This window comes from Anarrhichthys ocellatus, unplaced genomic scaffold, assembly GCF_004355925.1.
Source record: "Anarrhichthys ocellatus isolate YVR2014 unplaced genomic scaffold, GSC_Weel_1.0 scaffold62, whole genome shotgun sequence".
Classification (NCBI taxonomy): domain Eukaryota; kingdom Metazoa; phylum Chordata; class Actinopteri; order Perciformes; family Anarhichadidae; genus Anarrhichthys; species Anarrhichthys ocellatus.
The window spans coordinates 1900897-1924755 of NW_022280092.1; the positions used below are offsets into that span (position 1 = coordinate 1900897).

Consider the following 23859-nt stretch of genomic DNA (forward strand, 5'->3'; position numbering starts at 1 on the left):
AGAGAGAGAGAGAGAGAGAGAGAGAGAGAGAGAGAGAGAGAGAGAGACACACACACACACACAGTGCAGGGCTATTATCTGTCATTTTGTTGGAGGGTTACAAATTGAGGTGTGTGAGGGGTCAGGATGTGCTCATCCTCCCTGTGTATCTGTGGGCAAAGTAACAATCCCACAAAACAAGGAACAAATAGCTTTAGCCCCATGCTTCCTAACCCCTAATGGGGTCACTGATAGGGGACGGAATCAGGCAACCACACACTCGTGCAGCTTTTCAGCTTACTGATCATCAGCTGCTGTGGCTTTCTTAAATATAGGGCTGAGTAGGTTCCTTATCAATGGCTCCAACACTTCGGAGCGTGTGCAAAATTGAAATCAATTCCAGCTCTGAAGACAAGCAGCTTTTTCAGGTAATCACACAGAGTATAAAGAATCTCCCATGATTGGACGCTTACGTGGTGAGCAAAAATCAGTACGAATTTGCTCTAGGAAAGAAAAACAATATCATTTTGGATGTGTCTCAAAGATCTGTATTTAAGGCGAGACACCCCAGGTGAAAAGAGTAAAAAAATGAAGTAATAGATATCACTTAATAGAAACTTCCCCCAGTTGATTACTTTTTTTCCCAGTACAAGCTTATGAAATGTTATGTTTAAATATTCAAATGAGGCATTAACTTATCAAATGTGTGCTATTTTGCACAAATTTCCTGAACAGAAGTATGTATATTGATTAAAGCCAAGTACAAATATATTGATTCATTTTGCTGGCATGTTAGAATCATAGGGTTTTACGGAGGGAATTTTGGATATCTCTTTGCATCGCTCAATAGATCAGAAAATACTGTCAACAGCCAGAAGAAAAAGATAACATGCTTTCAGGAATAAAAAGTTCTATAAATCAGTTTATGAACGATGTATGAACAAACCCATCTGTAAAAACCTTCAGAATATAGTTAGATATGAATGAAGGTTTGGTGTATGTATGTGCTACTGAAGTGTGAAACAATGTTTAAAAGTCCAAACTTTTTGCAAGACACTACAGCTGAATATGTTAAAAATCTTTAATTAATAGATATCATCACCATGCAACTTTCCAAGTTGATTACTGACATTAAGACGATCTTTTTATTTGATGTTTAAATATGCAAATTAGGCATTATCTATTGCTGACTATTGGTGAAATATACAGACGTAAATATACAAAACAGTGAAACAAACATATAATCGTGTTTGTTGGATGTTTTCTTTCCTCTAGTCTGACATGATAGCCCAAAATCTCAAAATTGACCAATGCATGAAAAACTATTCCTTTGCCTGTTTCGCCTTAAAAACATGAGAGAAAGATTTTCAGAGGGAGGCGCTGAAAGCAGCAGAGAAGCAAAACTCATGATATATAGTGTGAGCTGAAAGGGTAGAATAATTGGCTGAATAACTTCAGATGTTGGGTTGTACAAATAACACAAAAAGCCTGGTGGACAAAAGTGTGCTAACAGTCCACACCTGCAGTTTGACAGTCCTGTGAAGCAAGAGAGCATTTCACAAGCAGACTCACACATATCATCATCATAGTCCTCTTTCTCCCTCACATGTAGAACTTTTTGAACAAAGTCACGAGAAAGGCTTCTTTTCCCAACAGCATCTGTCCCCAAGGCCCCAACTGAATTAGGCAAGAAGGGAGTCAGTCTCTCTCGATGACTTGAAGATATTGAGGAAAAGTTTCTCAGTTTATATGCCTTGTTAAGAAAAGTGTTATTATTCACGTCAGTGTTTCTCAAATAAGGGGACTAGAAGCCCGAGACTTACTTTGGAGTACTGCAATGGGGTAAGTGAGATTTTTGTTCATGTTATTTCAAAAGAATATCAGTCATGCATCATTTCTTAAATAATTTTACTATAATAAGTTCAATAAACCACATTTTGTATTCAATGTCCCTATTCTTTTGGTAATTAACGGGAAATGTCAACAGCTGCAATGTTTTTTTTTCCTACAAACAATGTTTTGTGCTGGATGAGGGATACTTCAAAGGGGGAACATTGTTGAAAAAAGTTTGAAAACCACATCAACCGAAAAATATAAAAACACATAAAATTACAGATAACATAACATAAAATTGATTTGAAACAAATAGCATTTCTGACTACTTATCTGAAACCTGCTGCTAAAGTGATCAGACCAGTCTGAACCTACTGTAGCTTCGGCAGGCTAATTGGTGCTTACACCGATTAAGAGATGCCTGTTAGGGCAGCAGGACAAAGAAATCAATTGGAGTTAAAAAGTTTGGCCGAGAACTGAGTTTTAGATGAGAGGAACAGGGTTATGGTCACGGACTGATCAGTGGAGCAGCATTAATGGATGGTTTGTAAATCTGATAACACCGTGACTCAGGGCCCGACCGGGCTGTGATTTAGCGTGAGATGAATGTTTAATAATCCCCGTGGGGAACAGGTGGCATGCGGCTGCACAAAAAAAGCCTGAGATGTAATACTGAATATATACATGAATTTTCATGCAGATGCATTTGTGCTTAATGTGGACTGACAGACACACAGAAGCACAAAGAGAAATTACAAGCACAAGTACAGAAAATAAACATGAATGCACACTTACCCAACACTTTTGAACAAACAAATACACAAGGACAAAATAAAAACATAAAATGTTCTCACTTGGCACTCTGTTGATGGCTTTGAGGGGCCGGAGGACCCGCACTGTCCGAATTGCCGACAGGTTGATGTTCTGCAGGTCCAGCGAGTACTCTACCATCCTGGAGAAACAGGCAGAGAGAAAAGGAAAGGCAAGAAAAACATAATTTAACCTTTCTGCAGACTGGGTGAGCTGCTGGTTCACAATATGACCCCCAAAAAAAAGATCATGGCACCAGCTGGACTGGCAACCTCTGCTCAAGATACATCGATGGTCATTCTTTGATCTAATCTCACCTGCTCCCTCCCAGAGCTGTGTGAGCTTCAACAGTTTGGGAGATGCGCTGTAAAGAGCGTTGCAACACTCAAGAGAAAGTGGTGAGGGGGAGATGTGACAAATCATCAAAAGGGAAGAATAACATAAAATGGAGGTGAAAAATAGAGAGCGGGAAAAAAGGGGATTCATTCTATTCTAAGTGTAGCCTGCAGGATGTTGTGGCTCAGTCAGTGCCTGGCATCTGTTAGCAAGTCATTTCCACAGCATGGCTAAGCTGTTTGTGCCCCAAAACCACTTTCACAGGAGAATGGCCACGGTTTGCCATGTGTGGAAGCAGAGAGTGTATGTTTATATGTAGCAGACTTATGTTACACGTCGGTTATCATAAACACAAGAGATAGTTCAAGCCTAAGTTCTACCGTACAGCATATGTGTTTTAAATGAGAGCGAAAATGCCAGATTGCATATATGTGAGCAAATGGTGTACATTGTGTAATCGTCTTTAAGTGTGTCTGTGTGCAGAATTGATGTGCCCAGGGCTACAGCACAGTTGGTAGGGCATGATACCAACAGCAGCAGCACCAAGCTAGAAACACCCGAAACACAACCACTGGCTCTGACAAAACAAGCCAAGCTCACTGTCTCTCACATAGACAGGCTTATGAACCATTTCATTTGCAATAATGTGATGCTTTACTAATCCCCACGGAGGAGTTGTTTCGATTCGTCCTTCACCACAGTGCAGAGTCACCAGCAGAGTAACACAGCAGCTCACACTTTTTGTAACGAAGGGTTTGAGTTGCTGCACCATTGTTGTTCTAAGAACTAATAATTTATACATATACAAGTGAAATGTCAAATAAACCTGCCGAGGCATGTAAAGGAGCTGGACCACACTCTTGAGTGAAATGCTTACTCCTTTTGGATTCTTTTGTTCTTCCTGTAAAACAAATGCCTGATTTATACTCAGGCAGCTGCAGCGGATTGAGTGTAGCACGGGATTTGTTTTTGGACCTGTGGTTTTTAAATCCTTTGTCAGGCTGTCTTTGATGTGTTTGATAGGCTTGATTCAATAGTTTCATATAAGTTTGGCCCAATACGACTCCATGACTGGAAATAAATACAGAAGAGTTGGATGATGAGGAGCAGCAGCAGCTCCTGCGCCTGTAATTAATAAAGGTGGTTGTGGTCGTTGCCGTTGTTGTAACGGATGTCAGGTACCCATCTCCCGCCTCTGATGTCCAATCAAATGTCTGTGGCATCCAACGGCGCATGGTACATAGTCACATTTTTCAGGAGGTGTGCGGTGTGTCTCTGCAGCTCTCTGCAAACCACCTCTGCGTCTCTGCGCAAGGTTTTTCCGCAGAATTATAACTATGCCTAAGGAGCCGCAGACTTGAAAGAATACATCTTTACGAGGATATAGAGGCATATCGCAGACCACTTTTCTTTACCCGGTTTGGTCAAAAGTACAGAAATGCCACACAGCAGCTTGATGAAAATGTCACAGTAGAGAAGAGCACAGTGGTTGTTTTTATCACAACCTGCCTTAAACATTTTAGTATCTGTGGTAGCTCTAATGATTTTATGTGGGCTGCTGAGAGACTAAACAGAAGGCTAAAATGTCAAAAGGGGAGTTTTAAAACCATTAAAGCATACACATCCTCCCTTTAGTGAGCTCAAGGTTCATTCAACTGGATTTAAAAAAATGTTGCTTGATTAGATTACAGGGTGAGAAATAAGCTATTAGATAGATGACACCCACAAAAGCATAAACAATTGCATGGGGGTTTTGTTGGTGACCTAATTGCATCTGGGAGGCAAGTGAAAGAGAGAGCAGAAGATCACAGATGTGCCTGTGTGTGTGCAGGCACACTGTGTGCATGCATGTGTTTGTACATGTGCGCTCCATAGAAGTGCCTCTTCCTGTACTGTACACATCAATCAGGCCGCTGTGTTTGGGAGGGTAATTAGTGGACTGCCGCAAGCGTCCTTTTTATGATTGTTCTCTATTTTTCACATTCCTTTTTTGCCTGTGATGCCTTCATCTCATTCATGCTTTTATGTGACTAGTGTGTGTGTGTGTGTGTGTTTAAATCGATATGAAATGCAGAGCTTCAGGGGAAACCTAGGTTAGACCTTGTGAGAAGAGTTCAAAGGCACATTTAACATGAGACACAAGGGAAATAACAAAAGAATGTACAATTTGTAGTGACTTAACTGTCAAATTAACAACATCCCCTTCATCAAAGTTACCATCGAAGTTGAAGTTCCGTGTCAAGAGAGTAGGTTTTTACGCATGATTTACATAAAAAGCTTTTTTTCTTTTGACAACTAAAAGAAATATTCATAAATGTGAGGACGTCCGAGGAAAGTAAAGTGGAAATTGTGAGCCAGCTGCAGTGCTGTTATGTTTGTTCCTGTTTAATTGTGTATTACAGCCAAGCTACTGAAGACGAGAAGGGCACGTTTTTTCTTTGCATATATCTGAAAAGAGGCACCAGGTGTCCAACAGGTTGAGTCAACGGACAGCTCCTTTGCTTGAACAATACAAACTCAGTTTATTTCTATGGCACAATTCAGCAACAAGAGAATCTTCATTTCTATGATCTGGTAAATTTTTTGAATTAATATGGAAGGCCAGGCTGAAATACTTCATTCCCCTGTGACAGCAAAGACACATGCTACCATATTTCTGTTACTGCAGATACCAGGGAAAAAATAAGTCTCACTGCAGTGGATTATGCTAAAATATACAGTATATAAAATAAAACAGACTGTGTGTATCAGGGGTACGGAGCAAATGTACAAAAACCCCTTTAAAGCCTTTCTGGGCGAAAGCCTGGTCTGCATGGGGTCTGAAGGGGAGATGACAAGGGAAGATGTTCATCCAAGCATGTGAAAAAGGAAAGAAAAAGAGAGGGAGGGAGCAGGAGGGTTAGAAAGCGAGGTGGTGCCTGTGGGTAACAGACATGGAGCTCATGGCAGACTGTCGGCTCTGATTTGGCCTGGCAAGTTTGGCAGTGCCCTCTGCAATTACCCTAGATGCTAATCTAATGGATGCTGCCAAAAGGAAGACGAAGACGAGGAGGCGTTCACACAAATGCATATGCAAGCACAGGCACGCACATACACAGATTAAACAAACTCAAAAGGCATAAACTCACAGACCGTGAGTTTCTGTGTGTGTAATTCCTAGCCGCAAACACACACACATATACACACACCTACACCCGCAAACACACAAACAATGAGCAGCCACTGGGGATAAAGTGATTCGGCTCAAATGAAGATGAATGTCCCTCCACCTACCCTGGAAAGTCTGTTGCTCTACCTTTCTTTGTGTGCTATTATACCAGCCACTCTCCCTATCCATCTCTCTCTCTCACACACGCACACACACACACACACACACACAAACACACGCACACAGATGCACACACATGCACGCTTGCTCTATCGCCCATGTCTGAGCCTCTCATTTCACTTCGTTCAGAGCAGGTGTTTGAGCAGGTGTGTTTGCTTTTGTTTTGTGCACATGCATCCATCTAGCGGGTGTGTGTGTGTCCCGTTGTAACAGCCTGTGTGAAGGACACTTTGTAAGAGCGAGCCAAACTTATGCAATAACTTACACAATATATGACGATGGAATTGAATGTTCTTGTGGGCAGGTGTTATGGATCTTTCAGCAGTGGGTGTCTCTTGAAATCTCGCTTTTGAATTCTCAGTTTCCGTCTTTTTCTTCCTTCTTCCTGTCTGCCTTATACCATTTGTTATACTGTAGTGTTTGTGGCACTGTACCAGAGGTTTCTGCCTTATGGTGTCATTCTCAGAGGACACCTCAAACATAACCTGTCTGTCACTTTATTGCATGCACAATGACTCTTTAGGTAAACTATCTACTGCATTTATACTGCTGAAATTCTGACTGCACAATGGCATGAAGACCACATCAATTCATCACCTGGATTTATGAAACCGCTTCCAATGAAGCAAAATACAAAGCTGCATTTTGGTAATATTCTGAATTATTTTAACATAGTTTCAAGTACTATTATTATTTGATAGACAACTGCATGAACAACACACTCTTGCAATTGTACTGTCTGAACTTTACTGACGTGCAAATAAGCGGATAAAGAAGGAACATTGACATTGCTCTGTTCACGTCTGTAGTTTGGTTCCCTCTGCTTTGTCCTTGTGGTCAATTTAGTGTTGACACTGAAGAAACCAGGAATTTTAAGTCACAAGGACTGACAGGCCTCTCATTCATTAGATAGAGTGGGTGACCTGTCATCCTGTATCATCAGCGCCACACAGACTCACAAAAAGAAAATGTAAAAATGTCTGGAGTGAGGGAAAATATTGCGGAACTTAAAAGAACTCGATGGCTACATTAATTTCTCTTCTGTCTGATTTTAATAAAGAGCTTAGAAAACCCATGTACAAATACTTAGAAGCAGTAGTCGGGGCTAGACCGGAGTAAAAGTGACAGTCTGTTACAATCATAGCAGGGAGGCAAGTCCTGGGGCCAACAAGTCTTCCAATTAAGCGACAGATAAGTTGTTTGTTATTGCCCTCCAGAATGACACATGAAGTGTGTTCTGATATGATTCCATGCCTGACAGGACGGCATTGTGTCTCAGTGCCGATCAAAACAATTACAATTCATTGTTTCAAAATAAAAGCAGTTTCTACTCTTACAACGCTATAGTTAAAGGGAAACATTCACAGATCTTCAACCTCATCTCCATCTATGTAAGTGAGGGATACAGTGTATAACACAGCTGCAGTTGTTGCCGAGATCATCTGCGTCTCTGGGATACATCTTCAAAATCGTATGTTCTTTCTGTGCCCATGAAGTGACAGTGACGTCAATGGGGGCAAGGAAGAACTACAGAGGGCTACTTTAGCTTCGGCAGCTGACGGGCTCATTGCCACTCAAAAAAGTCCTTGATCTCTTTGCTTTGGTTGCAAACTACCTACGTTTTTCAGCAGCAAAAATGGCATTCCAAAATATGTGGATGCAGAGGATTTTATGGACAAGGATTTTATCAGTGTAAATTTTACATTTTGTTTTGGCTGACTCAGATATTCAGCCATTAAGAGGCTGCTCGAGGCTGCAGCTGCAGCGGGGAGGATATGGTCGGAGGGGACTCTCCAGAATCTGAGCTGTCAAGAGCAAACACCAACTGGTGGGGCCTTTGCTCAAATTGTTCTCCGATGCTTACAGAAACTGAATCTTTCTGCAGCAATGAATGTCAGCGTGGTCAGTTGTTGCTGGATGCTGTCGCAGACTAACGGGCGGAGAACGGGCCGTGTATGCATTACAACGCATGACAGAGGTGTGCTGGTACCTGTCTTTAGATAAACTGGAAAAGACAGCCAAGACCAGCATTTTAATTTGCGAATTTAATGGTCTGTCTCCGAAGGAGTGAGAGCCACCAAAGATCCGCTGCACATCTTACTCTGTGAATTAAGGATTTATTTTTAAAGCAAACCACAGTTGCTGATTGAACAGTGACAAGACTAAACAAGAAGTGTTTGGTGATTTTTATTTGGTTTCTGTCCAGTTTGAAAGAGCAGTGTTTTGCAATGCTTTAACAAGACATTCATGCCTGTCTTAGTTCAGTATAAGAGAGAAACTTCAATTCAGGTGTGCGGTTGTATTTTTCTGTTTAGGCATAAGAATGTTTCCTTCATTGACATTCTGTGTGTTTATTTTGTTTTGTTTATCTAACTGAAAAAGCTAAGAGAGCTTGTGTATGGTAACAAACTTGCACTCCTGGCACATGTAGGCACAACTGAGATCAGCTATCTCGATCTATATAGCACTGAGGAATGTATTTCTTCAGTGGGCTACATTTACCATCAGCACTGATTAGACATCCACATAAAAATTGGCAGATTTTGCCATTAAGGTTTAGTTAGGTTTGCTCTGACTTTGTGGGTTTTGTGGCTCTATAACAATGTCACTTTACTTCCTCCTTTGTTCAGAACAACATTCCATAAGGCTCGTAGAACACTTTGTCACTTTAAAAATAAACATGGACATATTGTTGTGGTCCAAATCTTTATGCAACAATTTTCTCACCTACCCACATGAAATAGAAAGCTGCAATTAATTTCTAAGCAAACACTGAAAAGGGTGTGAGGGCAGCAACAGTCATCAAACACAAGTTTGTTACTTGCTAATCACTATGAACACTATATCATTCAACTCATCAACCACTTGTATTGACTGCTAGAGACATTTTGCCATATCAATGTCCCATACACAACATGACACTTTTGAACAGAAGTAGAGTTCATGATATGGTTGCTTACCCGGACATGACGATGAAGAAGTCCAGCCTGTTCCAGGTGTCTCCCAGGTAACAGCGACGGCCAAAGATCCCAAGAGCCACCATCTTTATCACCATCTCCAATGCAAAGAAGATGTAGATGAATGCATCAAAGGCCTACAAGGAGACAACAGGAGATAAAGTTAGAAAAAGATGCATCCCATACATTTAGCCTGAAACACATTCTGGGCTCAAGCTGTTGTCAAAGCTCCCTCTTTGTCTTTTTTTCCCCAGTGCATGAGGAGCACTTGTCATTTCAGCTTTCTCCTTTTTAAAAACACTCCATAGTGATTAACAGCAGACCTGCTGCTGTGAAAGAAGAAATATCTGGCTCGATGGAATCCCACAAAATAAAAGACTGAGAAACCAAATGGCACATGTGCACACTTCTCAAGCCTCAAGTGATTGTTTGGGCCGGCCCCTATCTATTCAAATACCTCAAAACAATCCATGACCTTCTATTTTCCACATTTCCACGGCATTGTGACACTTTTTAAGTGTGGCCGGTTCACACTCCACAGCAGACTCATCACAAAGCTCACAGCACCTGTCAAATTAACTCTTTCCCATCCAACTGCCCTTTTAAAGATCACAAACTATCATCTAACGGCACACCAACAGAAAATGTGATGTCCAAGACTGATGTGCTCTAGATTTGTTTGTGTGTGCTCTCTAGTGACTACATAGAATCACTGCTGTCTATTGCTTGAGCCAAGGATACTGTTAACATGGTGTTTGGAATGGCTTAAAGGAGCTAAATGTGTGCACACTAAAGTAATACCACACAAAACATATGGTGCCCAATGTGAACCAACCCACGCTGCAAGATAGGAATCACTAGAGAAGAAAGAAGTGAAGAGGAGAAAGAAAGTGAGGGAGATCCAGGTCAAACCTCAGAGACAACAGAGATGAAGACTGAAGAGGCAGTGAGCGATTAATGAGAGAGAGACAGATGAGCTCATATCTTTGCCATGTCCTGCTTGCATTATTATGTTCAGATCACTAGCTAAAGCTCCTATTGTATTTTCGGAACAAAACTCTTCCCCAGTGCTTTGCCCTAGGCTGTGTGACTGTGTTGGCTGCCTTTTTAAATATTCCCACTACATATAACTCAAGCTGCTACCTCTTGACACAGAGACTTCCTAGGTCTGGAAATACAAATTTAAAAAAGCAATGCAGCTGCATGGCTGTTTGTTCACAAGTCATTGTTCCTGATTTGGATTTCAGATGATAACAAGGCTTTGTGTTTGTTCTCAACCTGTACTTCATCCCCCAAACTGCACACAAAAGCACACACAAACACTCCTACGCTCTTTCAAATGGGATCATATTTTTGCTACTGCTTGCTTTGCTGACCATGAAATAAAGAGTTTTGACCCAAATTGCAAGAATGTTCACCCACTTAAATGTATCCTCAAACATCTACAGATAGACTCAGGGCAACAACAATTTATAAAAGAAACATACCAATATTCCAATGCAATCTTTAGCTGACAAGTTGAAGCAACCCAGGTTATAATTAAATCCAAAGATGAATATAAAAACGGCCTTAAAAGCTGGAAACACACAGATTTTAAAAGATCACAAGAACATTCCAGCTAAATGTTGCTCTAGTCTGTTACAGTACAGTTAGTACATATGCCCTGGGAAAAGAGTGTGTGCACTCAACAAACCAGATGGCAACAACCAATACACCTGCTGCAATGGAAAAACAATTTTAACACAAGAACTTAAAGGTTATTACTTTTTCCGGGTTTCAGGCAGAAGTTAAATGACGAACTAGAGACTCAACCAGAACCCACAGCAGGCTAGGAAAACACTGATATGTGGTACATTTGGACAACTAGGAGTAATAAGCTTCAATTGAAGAAAATAGTTTTTTTTAATTTGCATTGATGAAAAATTGCAAGAGGGTGTTTGCAGCTATAGACTGCATTGAAAGAGACAAATGGTTCATGAAATGTTGTGGATTTATTCATGTTGCAGCACTGGCAGTAGCAGGAGAAGTTGTCTGCACCATCTGATATATATATGGATACAGATATCTAATGGCCAACATGGAAATGAGTTGGCACAAATGTGCGCCCATGATGGTGTTTGAACTTCAGCATGCATGTGTGTGTTCAAGACTGTAAATGCATAAATCTGTGCCTTTTTTTGCACTTGTGCAAGCATGGCTTTGTATATGGGCAATTGGCATGCTCTATAATGCATTGTGAAGACGAGCTGTGTGTTCCATCCCTGTTTATTCACCAACACACACACACGCACACACACACATACAGACAGACAGACTCGGCGGCACACAGAGCTGGCAGAATGCAATGGGAAAGACTGGAAGATCCAGTCTCACATGCTGTTTAAATGATGTTTTGATAAATAATGCAGCCCGCACGCTTCGCATGTAATCCGACGTTGGCTGCACCAGTCGGATCCCTGTCGCGTTCTGCACCGAGTGAAAGGGGAATGAATTCATCATAGTTATTTGTCACAACTGGCAGATTCCTCTTCAGTCAGCCTATCAGGTTTTATTGCCAACATGATTTGTAAAGAGGTTGAGGCTGTCCTGTGATGGGCTCTTTTATGATTTGAAATAGGAGCTGGTGTGGGAGCTACTTCACATGCTGTCATTGTGCTTGGCGGGAGGAAAGGACGCGGTAACTAGGTCATCAGGATTAAAATAATGCATGTGTGTCTTACGCTACTTGTGGAATGAGTGAATGATGAGAGTAATGTGTATCATTCAAAAGCCACCATGCAGACAACGGGTGAGTGAAAGTAAGACCTCTCTGTGTGGTTTCTGATCATCTGGAGCTCCATTGAAAAGGTCGATTAGGTGCTGATTTGAGGGTATGATGAGTTCTGTCCTATTTAAATCTAATCAATCAAATTTAAGGTAGAAAAACAACTTTCTATTTGTGTGTGATGACCATGCAAACACAGACATGATTTAGGCTAGAGAAGGCTGAAGAGGACCCCCGCCTCCTTACAGCAGGTACAATTTCATCCTCGACTTCTGGCTGTGAACTTCTTTACTTCTCGGACAGATAGTCTCTGTTCTAAGAGACTATCTGCCTCTAAAACGTCTAAAAGAGTAGTCTAAAAAGTACCAATGTTTTTGCTTTTCAAGAAACAAATTCCAAGTTACTCAAGACAATCAACAACTGTTGTTTTTTCAGGAAGACAATCTTATTTTGACAACTTACTTTTCATAGCAGTTATTATCAGATCACACTTAATTATCAATCACAGCCGGTTGTTGTAGAGTCTGGCTAATTAAAGGAATAGTTGGACTTTTTGGGAATATGAAGCTACACAGCCAGCAGCCAGTTAGCTTAGCCTAGTACAAAGACTAGAAACACGGGGAAACAGTTAGCCTGGCTGGCTCTGTCTTGAGGTTACAAAATCTGTCTACAAGCAGCACTTAAGCTCACTAATTAACACATCTTATCTCATTTGTTTAATGCGAACAAAAACAACCTGTCGTGCTGAAGTCTCGTTGTCACTTTGATTGCAAGGAAACCAGTGGAGACATGTTTACCATACAGACATGAGAGAGGTATTGATAATCTATACAACTCTCGGAAAGAAAGTGAGAAGGTGTATTTCCCCAAATGTCAAACAATTCTCTTCAGTTTAATTGTATTTTTAGGTATTGACCTAAGAGCCTTCACTGAGACTTTGAACCCCTGAAGTCCAACACTCTGCCTTGTTAGGAGTCCCCAATTTAACCCAGTGCACAATTATGTGAACAGAACCTGGGGTAATGTATACACTGTTTGTGGCCGTTACTTTGTCTCTTTCCTCCAGGAGGTGAGCTGAGGATTTCACAGAGGGCCAAAACAAGCATGTGAGGGCCACGCTAACAATCTAAGCCCTGTCAGCAAAATCCCTCCCGTTGCCATTAGCAACAACCAGAACAGGACCCCTCACACTACCTGGGGACACAATATGCTTGTTAGAAAGACAAAGCACAGAGGAAAGGGGAGAGAGGGTGAGTGTGTAGGATGGGGGGGGGGGGGGGGGGATTGGGAACATATGGAGGAGTGAATATGGCATTGGATGGAGCGGTAGGAGGAGGAGGAGAGATGGCGAAGCAGGAAGATGTGTCGCACAGTTTTAACACTGCAGTGAATGCTTATTTGAAATCTCTGCACAATGAAGAGAAAATCCGATGAGATAAATAAACCTATTACAGTTTGGTCTGGGGGGCTTTATTTGATATTATAATCCACTCTAATGTGCTGTAGGCAAGTGAGATATTGGCAGTGCAAAAAGTCAACAGAACAACAGCACATAGGACTCGCCAACAGCACACACCTCACATGCAGGTTACTGGAGACAGATTTTCAATGTCAGTGGACATTAGAACCATCAACTAAAAGCATGTGAGGCAAAATAAGGTTGTCCTTGTCACATCTGAAATTGCCTGCACAAATTAACTCCAATGAAAAGCAATTACAACCCTCGAGGAACACACCGAGTCCTCAGCCAGGTGGCAAATTACAGTAGTAACACACAACCCACATCGGACCTACTACGCGGCTGACAAGCAGAAACAAAAGGAAAATATTTGTAATTTGGCAAAAAAATACAATAATGTGCTCCAACATGACATGAGTATAAATAATAAGAACAGAGCTCAACCTGTTATTAACTCGGTTACAGGATCAATCAAGTCCACAAGCAATGACAAGGCAAACACGAAAACATTGATCTACAAATATTAGCTTCATGGCAACCATCTTGAGGAGGTGCACTGTTAAGTCCCTTAAAGTGAAAACCTTGATAATCTAAAGAATAACCACGTTAAAACTCATCTCATGGGTTAATGTCTGGGGGCAGGTGTGGTATAGGAACAACAAAATGGTAACAATCAAATGCCTCATCAAGACAAACTTTATCGGCTGTGGCATTTGTGGCCATCCACAACCACAATTTCAACTGTTGGTACTTGTCTCCACAAGTGTATTCTTATCACGAAGTGACAAAATCACATGCGGCTCAACAAGACTATATTAAAACAAACTCAATTCCCAATTCCCTGTTCAGACAGCAAGAGGAAATATGAAGCTTTCAGGAGGGAACTATTCCAGCTCAGTGTTTGTCTGCATCACAGCTTGAGAAACAAGGACAAGAGGAGTCGTGGGCTGCTCTGAGTTTATGTTTATGTTAATTGATCGTTTTGTTCCATCTCTTCATCAGTGCGCTGACATGTTATTCTTACACACATAGGCTCAAACACACAGAGGTCTACCTTACCTGCAGTATCTGGCAGCGGTCCGAGGTGCAGTCGATGTTCTCACAGGGCTGGTACATGCCCAGTGTCACACAGTTGAGCAGGATCACCATGATGCTAATCCTCTCGAACCACGTATTAACAGGGCTGAGGTTAAGGAGCATAGCAGCTGAGGAGAAATGCACACACTGTATATACTTCAAACTGGGCTGGATGGATGAATAGATGGGCCGTCTGTCAAATCAAACACTATCTATTTGGTTTTTGATACAGCATGAGGAAAAATATTTAATTATAGTTGCTGTTTAACGTCAGTCCCCTTAAAGGTTTGAGAATCATTCTTTTGAATTTAGTTAGATTTAGCTCCTGCCTTGATTAAATATATTATGTTTGAATAAGTCTCTCCCTCACCTGACTCCTGGGTTGGTCTCTTTTCTTTCATCATATCTTTACTTTTTTCACATTTTACTTCTATAACGCTACATCCTGCATTTCTCCTTCACATCTGTCTCCTCTCTCTTCATCCCTTCAATCACTCTCTGGATATATGAGAAGTGTGTTTCAAATGGCTGTGTGTGCTTACTCATATCTGACTATTTATTTTGTGGTCTGTTCTTTGACACTTATCCTCGAAACTCGGATACACTCCTCTGTCCTATGAAAGCGGCTTCATGCCTGCTGGCTTCAGCGCGTTTGTTTTAACTCCCACATAGACCGAGTGGGTGGTGAGTCGTCTCCGTGTTAACAGGATGCCGTGGTCCTGACATGAGGATAATGTCCCAGCAGAGAACAAAGAAACTTCAAAGGTGAGTAAACGGCTCCAATACAGATAGAGGTGCAGATAAAATGTCAAATTGTACATTAGAAGATTGTTTTTTCACTCTCAGCACAGTTTCATCTCATTGGGCTTTGTTTTGAATAACATAGTTGGGAAATAATGCTGCATATTGCCACAAATGAAAAAAGAAAAATGCATATATATATATATATATATACATACATATGCCTGGAAAAAAACTGTTTCATTATTACAAGGCACAAGACACCTTTTTGGGATATTTAGATAAATAAGTGATGTAAAGTACAGCAGCATGGGGCCGGATTTCTCTAAATGTCATTAACAATTTCACAAAAGTGTCAATATAAAAAAAAAAAAATGTACTTAAGCTGTTGTTTTCCAATATGTTTGACTTACAACCTGGCAACTTGCTACTCACCGTCACTTTCTTCTTATCTTACTGGACCACCATGTCACTCTGCAGAGTGCTTACACCTGCACAATACCTACTGATGCACAGACGGAACTACATGTACAGTACAGGCCTACTTTAAGAGTTAATACATGGTGATTATTGTGTCATTTTAATGCTTTGCAGGGATGAATGAAACTGAAAACGCGACTTCACATACTTAGTTTATATAGTATTATGCATATGATAGTGGGGAGTATGAGTGCGTGTTTTAATCACTGTCTAGCAGTGTAAAAGTCTTTTACAGCTTTTCACTTCTTTCATATCTTAAACTGTCAGCTTATGTTCTTTTAGTTCTATACTCTATCCTATTTACTCTTATTTTATGTCTTTCTTTTTTGTATTCACACAATGAGCTTTAAGTCTTTTGTTCATGAACTTTGCACTTACAGAACTTGTGCTCCCTGGTAGTGGGATGTGGGAAATGTGTCTGTAATTTGTCATTTTGAATCTGTTTGAACTACCCTGACCCGTCACATAGTTTGTCACAAAGAAACAATAGAGAAGCCTTCATTGGAAACGGTTTAGAAAAGAGCCTTCAGTGTCGTTCTTTGCTTTTCTTTCATCGAAGAAATACTCTCCAGTTCTGATATTACTGATGCTAATGCAGCATCTACACTAACCTCTTCAGGACCCGCCATTGTTTAGAATTAAAATTATAACAACAACAAAAAAAGCGGGAATAAATATATATAAATGTCTAAAACACTCAAAAATTACCTAATAAACTGGAAATAAATCGGCATTCAAGATACTGAATCTGTAATCTTCTGACTTGTGTACGAGAAAGTGTGCAAAATATCTCTCCTCTTTTCCCTTTCCAACAAAAATCTGACGAAATGCTTAAGAAAACGTGCACATAGTGTCCACTGAAATAATAACACTGAAGAGTTGCATCTTATTTCAGTGGGTAACCTCACATTCAACCTGCCTTGCTCAGGGACACACTTTATTTCTAATTCAACCAAAAAAGATACAAATTAAACACGAAAAACTAAGTTATTTGAAGCTCAAGGATTTTCTAAAGAAATCTTAAGTGCACTCTTCAGAAAATCTTGACTGTAGATGCTTCGTGCAACACACACACGCACACACACACACACACACACACACATACACACACTATTTGCTTTTATGCAGATTATGTGTGCAAATATATTTGTTATTCATCTCTCCTGCACACACACGCCATTCTCCATTAATCTGTACGTCTCTCCATCCTGCAAGCTCTGCTATCTCTTTAGCACGGTTCTCTGGGGTGAACACGGTGAAATGAGAAGACATAATATTAGAGCGCTGTGTGAAGGAAAATATTGTTATGAATTCCCCTGCCTTCTCTAGTCTCCTTATCTAACCAACCAACCAACCCCTTCTTTGAAATACGGGTCTACCCCCCTTTGGGTTACAATGTTCTTTCCTTGCTTACTGTAACTCTTCTCCCTCAGTATCATTTCAATTGTCCCAGCTGTCGCCTCTCCCTCTTTTCCTTCTACCTCTCCTTTTTCTCAGCTTATCATTCATTCCCATGTGTGACAGAACAAACGATGGACAATTTTTGCCCTACCAGCAAAAACAAACGCAAACACTTTGGGACACATTATACCTCGACAGGCAATGAAAAATCAATCAGGCTTGCGTGTGTGTGTGTGTGTGTGCAAATGTGTGTGTGTGTGTAGCGCTCCCATTGCACAAGTAAAGAACCTGCCCTGAGGTTCTGTGCTAGCAAAGCAGGAGCCAAGAACAAAGGCATGGTGTGAACTCACAGAGAGAGAAGGAGTGAGACAAACAGTCTGAGAGAAAGGAAAGACAGAAAGAAAATACACACAGATATACAAAAAGCATGGGAGAAGACTTGTTTGGGAGTTAACCACAAACAAACACCAGACTGGTGACAAAGGACAGCATCTATATGCCGCTGCACAATCCCTGTTTTGAACTTTCTCACCAATCTCTTCACAGCTCAGAGTTTAAAATACAAACATTTGCAGAGCAGCTCAGGTGAAAACGCACAACGTATGCCTCCACCCCCCCCCCGACTGTGGACTATTCACCTTCAACCCATCAGAGCTAACAGTATCAGCAGCATCTGCACTGACATGTGAAGTGACTCAGCGCTGGTTTGAGTTCAGTTTCTTTGTCATATCCAACCCCGTACCCTTTCCCTCTCCAGGGAAATGAAGCAGCAGGCGGCTGACTCACCCCCAGCTGATTCCAGAGCGTCAGCTGATGGCTGGTCATGTCACTCCCTAATCATGTTGGGAGGCCGCTAACTGAGTCTGACACCAAGGATGCTTTGAGGAGAAAGGAAGTAAGGCCTGTCGTTATCGAGCTTCAGCATTTAATTTGATTTTTTTTTTTTAACGCTATTACTTGCGGGATATTTACCCGTTAAAACATTCAAGGATCCACGAGGGACCATCCGCGCGTGACTGAGGAGGTTCAGCTTGCATTTTTATGGCTCTGTCTTTCTCTGTTTAGCATCACGCCTCCTCTCCCTTTCTCCTCACTCCTGTATGTCTAATCTTCTTAAGATGCAGACATGGCCTCCTCCCTGTCTTTACTCTCCTCTCATCACATTCTTTCTCTCTTCTTCTTCTTCTTCTTCTCAACGTCTCTACCTATTTTTATGCCTGTCCCTCTGTGTCAATACAGATTTCGTCAGAGACTTGCCCTCCGCTTGCATCCCTTTTTTTTCCCTATTTGGTGCTTTCCAACTTTACCAAGCTCTCGGTCTCTCTTTATAATAAATAATTTCAGGATCCTCATTTTGTGTTGATGATTCTCTTTTGTCTATTTGTCCTCCTTTGTGATGCATTCAGGTAACAAAAAGGCAGAGCTAAGGAGCCCACGTATGACCTTATTTTCCACACATTTACTACGAAAACAGCTTTAGAAAAAAGAAATTACTCTAATCATCAAAATGTAAAAATGGAGGTCCCTGGTGCATGTGTAAAACCAATTTGTTACCCGAGTGCATTTCTTTTTTATTTAGTCCCTGTGAAAATGTCTGTATTTCCTGCTGGATGCAGCATTTAAACATTTTACAGTAGCAGCCTTAAAGCTGAGATTTACGATAATGTGGCAATTATTTAACCTTTTGCACTCCACTTTTACCTGAACTGATTCAAACAATTTGTAAGTTTAATATCTGCCAGTTAAGTAATGACTGTCAGTTATCAAATCAAGTAAATTTTATTTATAGAGCATGTTTCATACGACAGACATAGACTCAATGTCTATGTCTGTCGTATGAAACATTAACATATAAAACGGTATTACAATGAAAAATGAATCAGATAAGAAGGTATTATTATCATCATTAAAAGGGGAATAATAGTAACACAAATAATACAACATATATTTTAAAATGAAAGTCTTACTCATTAACCACACATTTTAAACCAAACTAAAAGCTTGTGAAAAAAGATATGTTTTTAGAATATATTCTAGTGAGAAGACCTTTACTTGATCTAAGGGATCTGTCAGGTGTGTATTCGCTGAGCATGTCAATGACGCAGGAAGGGGCTAAGCCATTCATCGATTTAAAAACAATTAAGAGGTTACTTTAAAATCAAGTCTTTGTTTTACATGGGAGCCAGTGAAGAGAGGTTAAACTAGGAGTGATGTGTTTAAACCCTTACTCTGCCTACAGCTTTCTGAATGCTGAAGTTTATTTAACACCTGGTTGTCAGTCCAGCAAAAAAGTGGAGCACAACTATCTAGTCTACTAGAAATAAATGGATGTCAGCATCCAAAATCATACCCAAGTTTCTGGCATGCTGACAAGTTCTATTGACAAGGGAGTTAATACGAGTGAATCTGGTGCCTCAAAGCCTTGGGACCTACTGAAAGAACCTCGGCTTTGTCCACATCATGAATGGACTTTTGGTTCTTTCAATCTCAGCTGTGTCACACGTGTATTAAAGACTGCTCCATCAGACTGAGCAGAAAAGAAAAAAAAAAAGTTACAAGTTTGCAGCATGATAAATTATTCCAAAAATGCGAAGCCAAATTATTAAACAAATTCTAGTTCTGCACAATTCTTTAAAGAGTAGTGTTTGTTTGTGTGTGTGTGTGTGTGTGTGTGTGTGTGTGTGTGTGTGCATGTGGTATTATAATCAATAGAAAATATAGGAATCACTATTAAATGGATGCACCAAATCAACAGCTGCGTGTGTATGCTTGTTATGAGCAGGATGACTCATGACTAAATGAGATATCTGTAATTTACAATGAGTCTTTTCAACAAACCTCCCTATAGTTAGTGCCTACATGTGTGTGCGTGCATGTGTGTGTGTGTGTGTGTTCCTGTGAAAACACTGAGGATCAGTCTCATTCAGAGTGAATCAAAATGACAAATGAAATTCTGCTTCTCACTGTGGCACGGATGCCTGTGCCTGTCTCATCTCCCAATGACAACATGGCATAATAGGTCTCTCTCACACACACACACACACACACACACACCTTAGCAATACACAAAAGCGGACACATCCTCCTCCACCACCATCTTTGTGACAACCACTGTCCCTTCTAGTTGGGTGCGTTTTCAAATTCACCCCTTGAAAACAATCCATGCTGTGGCGAGTGTCTCGTCAGCTTCTCAGTTTGACACAGCGAGGAAGAATCCGTCAGCACGGCTGCGTGATGTCAACCACTGTACAAGCAGATACAGAGTGCGTCTGCCCACTGTCCTTGATATCAGACAGTCACACTTTTGTTTTGACGCTTTCACTGTTGTATTGTAACCTTGCTTCTCTGTGTGTGTCCCTTCTTTGATGAAGTAGTGAGGCAGACTGCCAGGGATTCCTACCTTCCTAACTCTGCTCTCATCCCTCTTTCTATCCCACTTAATTTCCTAGTGCCTTGTGGTAAAATTGATCAATGAGTCTATCACAGGCTGCTTTTCTCTGTCGGACTCTCTGGCTGCTTGGCCTCATTTCTACTCAGTCCACAGGCTTCTCTGTCCATCCTTCTACAGTGTCTGCCAACTCTCTTTTTTGTGCCTTAATAGTTGAGTCCTTACTATCCCTGACCTCTATCTTTGTATTTCAGCTTCTCATCAGGAAGTCATTTGCTAACACACAACTGAGAACTAGAACCTTGCAGTCCAACGAAGATTTGCATAGCCCTTACTATCTATGCAAAACAGCTGTGCAAATGCCCCCGTTTAACCTTTATTGGTGACAGAAAGCTAACCCGGAGAGTTCATAATGTTCACAAAGCCCTTTCCTCTGAATACCAGTGGGCCAAAAGCTATCCAGCCAAAAGAGCATACACACAACGGACCACCCTGAATAACAAGTAAACCACCATCTTTTAAAAGCCTCAAGCAAACTGCAGTATTTGTTCTGTAAGTGTTGCTATGCTTGTCTCAGCAAATGTAACTTTCACTTTGCCGGCCCCGGAAAAAGTTTGCTTATGAGGATATCCTCACACTCCTATACAAAACACCATTTGAGGAATTATATTTTTGCATATTTCCCCCACACTAACAATCCGTCTTTGCTCAATAACAATGTCGGCAGTCTTTAAGATAAGACGTTCCTCAAAAATAAAATGCCTTTTTGAAAAGTGTGTATTATGCACTGAATAGAATTGGCTCTCAAATGTCCAAGAACCACAGATTTGCCTTCCAGCTCCATGACAAAAAAGCAGGGTGTAAAGACCCATGCTTTATAACTTGAGTATCTTGTTGTGCAGCTAAAAAGGGCTCAGCGCCGGGTGCAATGCAGCAAGTAAATATCATCTCACTGTTCTTAGGATAAACAAAGTATAAAGTGTAAATTCAAGGTGATAATCTAATCTAGATGTGTCAGTGTGTGTTTGTAGAGTACAGTATATGCACATTCATCTCCACAGTAATGTTGCTAAAGGATGCCGTACATAAAAAGAGAGGTTGATTAGGGAGTAACAGAATTGGTAAAGTTGCTCTGAAGTTCACAAAATCAAGGTGATAGAAGCTGATTGAATTAAAAGGCTTTTTCTTAGAATGTAACTTGATAAAGATATGCATGGCTTGCTAAAACCAGCTCTTTTTAATATTACTGTTGCTGGCAGTTCAGTACTTTCAGCCAACTTTTTGCCATGGTGTGTGCATATTTATTGTTTGCACAAGCACATATGTGCTGGCCATATGTGTCAATAATAGCCCATGACTACAACTTCTCACTTACAGTGGATGGACAAGCAACTATATCTTTGCAAACTCCATTTCTCTCTAATGACTAATTTCTGCCAAATAGTTTAATCAAATCAAGGCTGTTTTTGTTTTGCCTACATCAAGTGAAGTTTTGGTTTTATTAAATCAGTCATGCCTTCAAAACAAGATAAAAGTTAAGTGAACCAATTCGATTTACTTCACATTTCTTTCTGTAATTTAATTTTGTGCGTTTCACACACAAGGACATGGCAGATCAGCTTTCAGTATATATTCCTGAAAGATAAATGTAAGCATTACGCATGCCAGTCCACATATGCCATGTCAGCATATGCTCAGCAATATAGACACACGCATGTTTTTTTGTTAAGACTATATTTAGTATGATCGGGAACAATGCTACAACATTTGTTCTAATTAAAGTCTTGAAATCTGGTACCGACAAACTTTGGGTGAGTATCTAACAGTACAAGTTTGACATTGTTAGATCACATGACAAATCAAACCTGTCTCAATAGTCAAGGTCAGCATTTTTGAAAAATGAAGAAAAACACTAACATTGTGTTAATCAAATGTTTTCCGTATGAAATATTTATTTTTCACAGCATATGTGTGCCTATCTTTAGTTTACAGATACCAACTACTTGATTGTGCTCCTTGTTGTTTCTGAAGTACAGCCATTTTCTAATCATACTATATTTAGTCTTTGGGCATATGGGACTAAAGCTTTTTCCTAAAATAGAGTATACTGCAAAAACAGTAGTCCCATCTGCCCAAAAACTAGATATTTTTACAGTGAAATGGTTTGACTGATTTTGAAAATTTCTCCAGATTTGTGCTTAGGCAAACCCAGAGAACACTTCCACCAAAGGAAATTAAAATAATTCAGTTGCAGGCACAAATTAATTAAATGAATCTGGCATTAAAGCAAAGCAGTCAGCAGAAATGAGTGAAGAGGTTCTGTGTCTGTGAAATCAGTGGCGAGCTCCATCAATATAGCATAGCTCTGTCTCATTGAGGCTTGGGAATAGACTGTTAGAGAGGCAGCAAATATTGGGAATAATAAATGGCACCGGCTGTGCTAAACCTTTAGGCTTCAAATCTAACATGTGCATGCAGTAGTGGTTCAGACTCACAAATGATAAACAATTTGTCTGCCATTGTTGCCTGTTTTGATAGGAAAAAAAAACAATTATGGAACGGTAACAAAAGGGAGTGGACGATTCATCACAGAATCCAAGAAACTGCAACCTAACTTGGTAATTGCAGTCATGATTAATTTAAGGCTTGTGAAATTGCCTCATAATGCGTTGTGCTCTCCCCATGACTGATGCACATACATATACATGCAGCAGTCCCCCCTGATACACAAGCACACAGTTGCACATGCAGACACACATACAGTATAGCTAACACAGAAAGAAAGAAAGAGAGACAGACGGCCACACCGTGACGACCACACAGCCTGACATGGCAAGCGGAAACCTGGAGCACCTTCCAAGACAAGCCTATGGCCTGTAACCAAGGCAACGGGAGCAGACGGGTTGCCTTCAGCCAACGAGACAACACAAACTGTGTGTGTCAATATTCGCGCATGAGTTTTTGTATGCCGGCATTTTCCTGTGGGCTAAAACACATTGTAATTGTGCACAAGTTTGTAGTTGTGTTCCATGTCTGAATTTACCGACAGACGGCGTTTACATTTTCGATCCATATTTGAGCGTTGGAAAGCTCATGGTGTGTGCGACTGTGTATCTGTCTTTCTCCTCATATCAGCTCAGCACAGCAGGTGCCTTGCTCCAGTACATTGCTGCCACTAGTGAAGCTGAATGTATTGCAGACACCATGGGAAATATAAGCCAATACTTTCTGTGCTTGTGTGTGTGTGTGAGAGAGAGAGAGAGAGAGAGAGAGAGAGAGAGAGAGAGAGAGAGAGAGAGAGAGAGA

General features: G+C 40.7%; 1 protein-coding gene across 7 annotated transcripts in view; it reads right to left on the reverse strand.

Moving 5' to 3' along the window:
- cacna1ia (calcium voltage-gated channel subunit alpha1 Ia) overlaps positions 1 to 23859 on the reverse strand; it is a 149259-nt gene that overhangs the window by 63242 nt on the left and 62158 nt on the right. For all 7 annotated transcript variants that reach the window (XR_004213649.1, XR_004213647.1, XR_004213648.1 and 4 more), the window contains exons 3-5: positions 14526 to 14637; positions 9247 to 9380; positions 2667 to 2764 (exon numbers count right to left, since the gene is read on the reverse strand). Coding sequence is in view for 4 of the 7 variants with exons in the window: in XM_031872138.1 (XP_031727998.1) it covers positions 2667 to 2764; positions 9247 to 9380; positions 14526 to 14637 (344 nt within the window). In the remaining 3 variants the exon portion in view is untranslated. The remainder of the gene's footprint in view (positions 1 to 2666; positions 2765 to 9246; positions 9381 to 14525; positions 14638 to 23859) is intronic.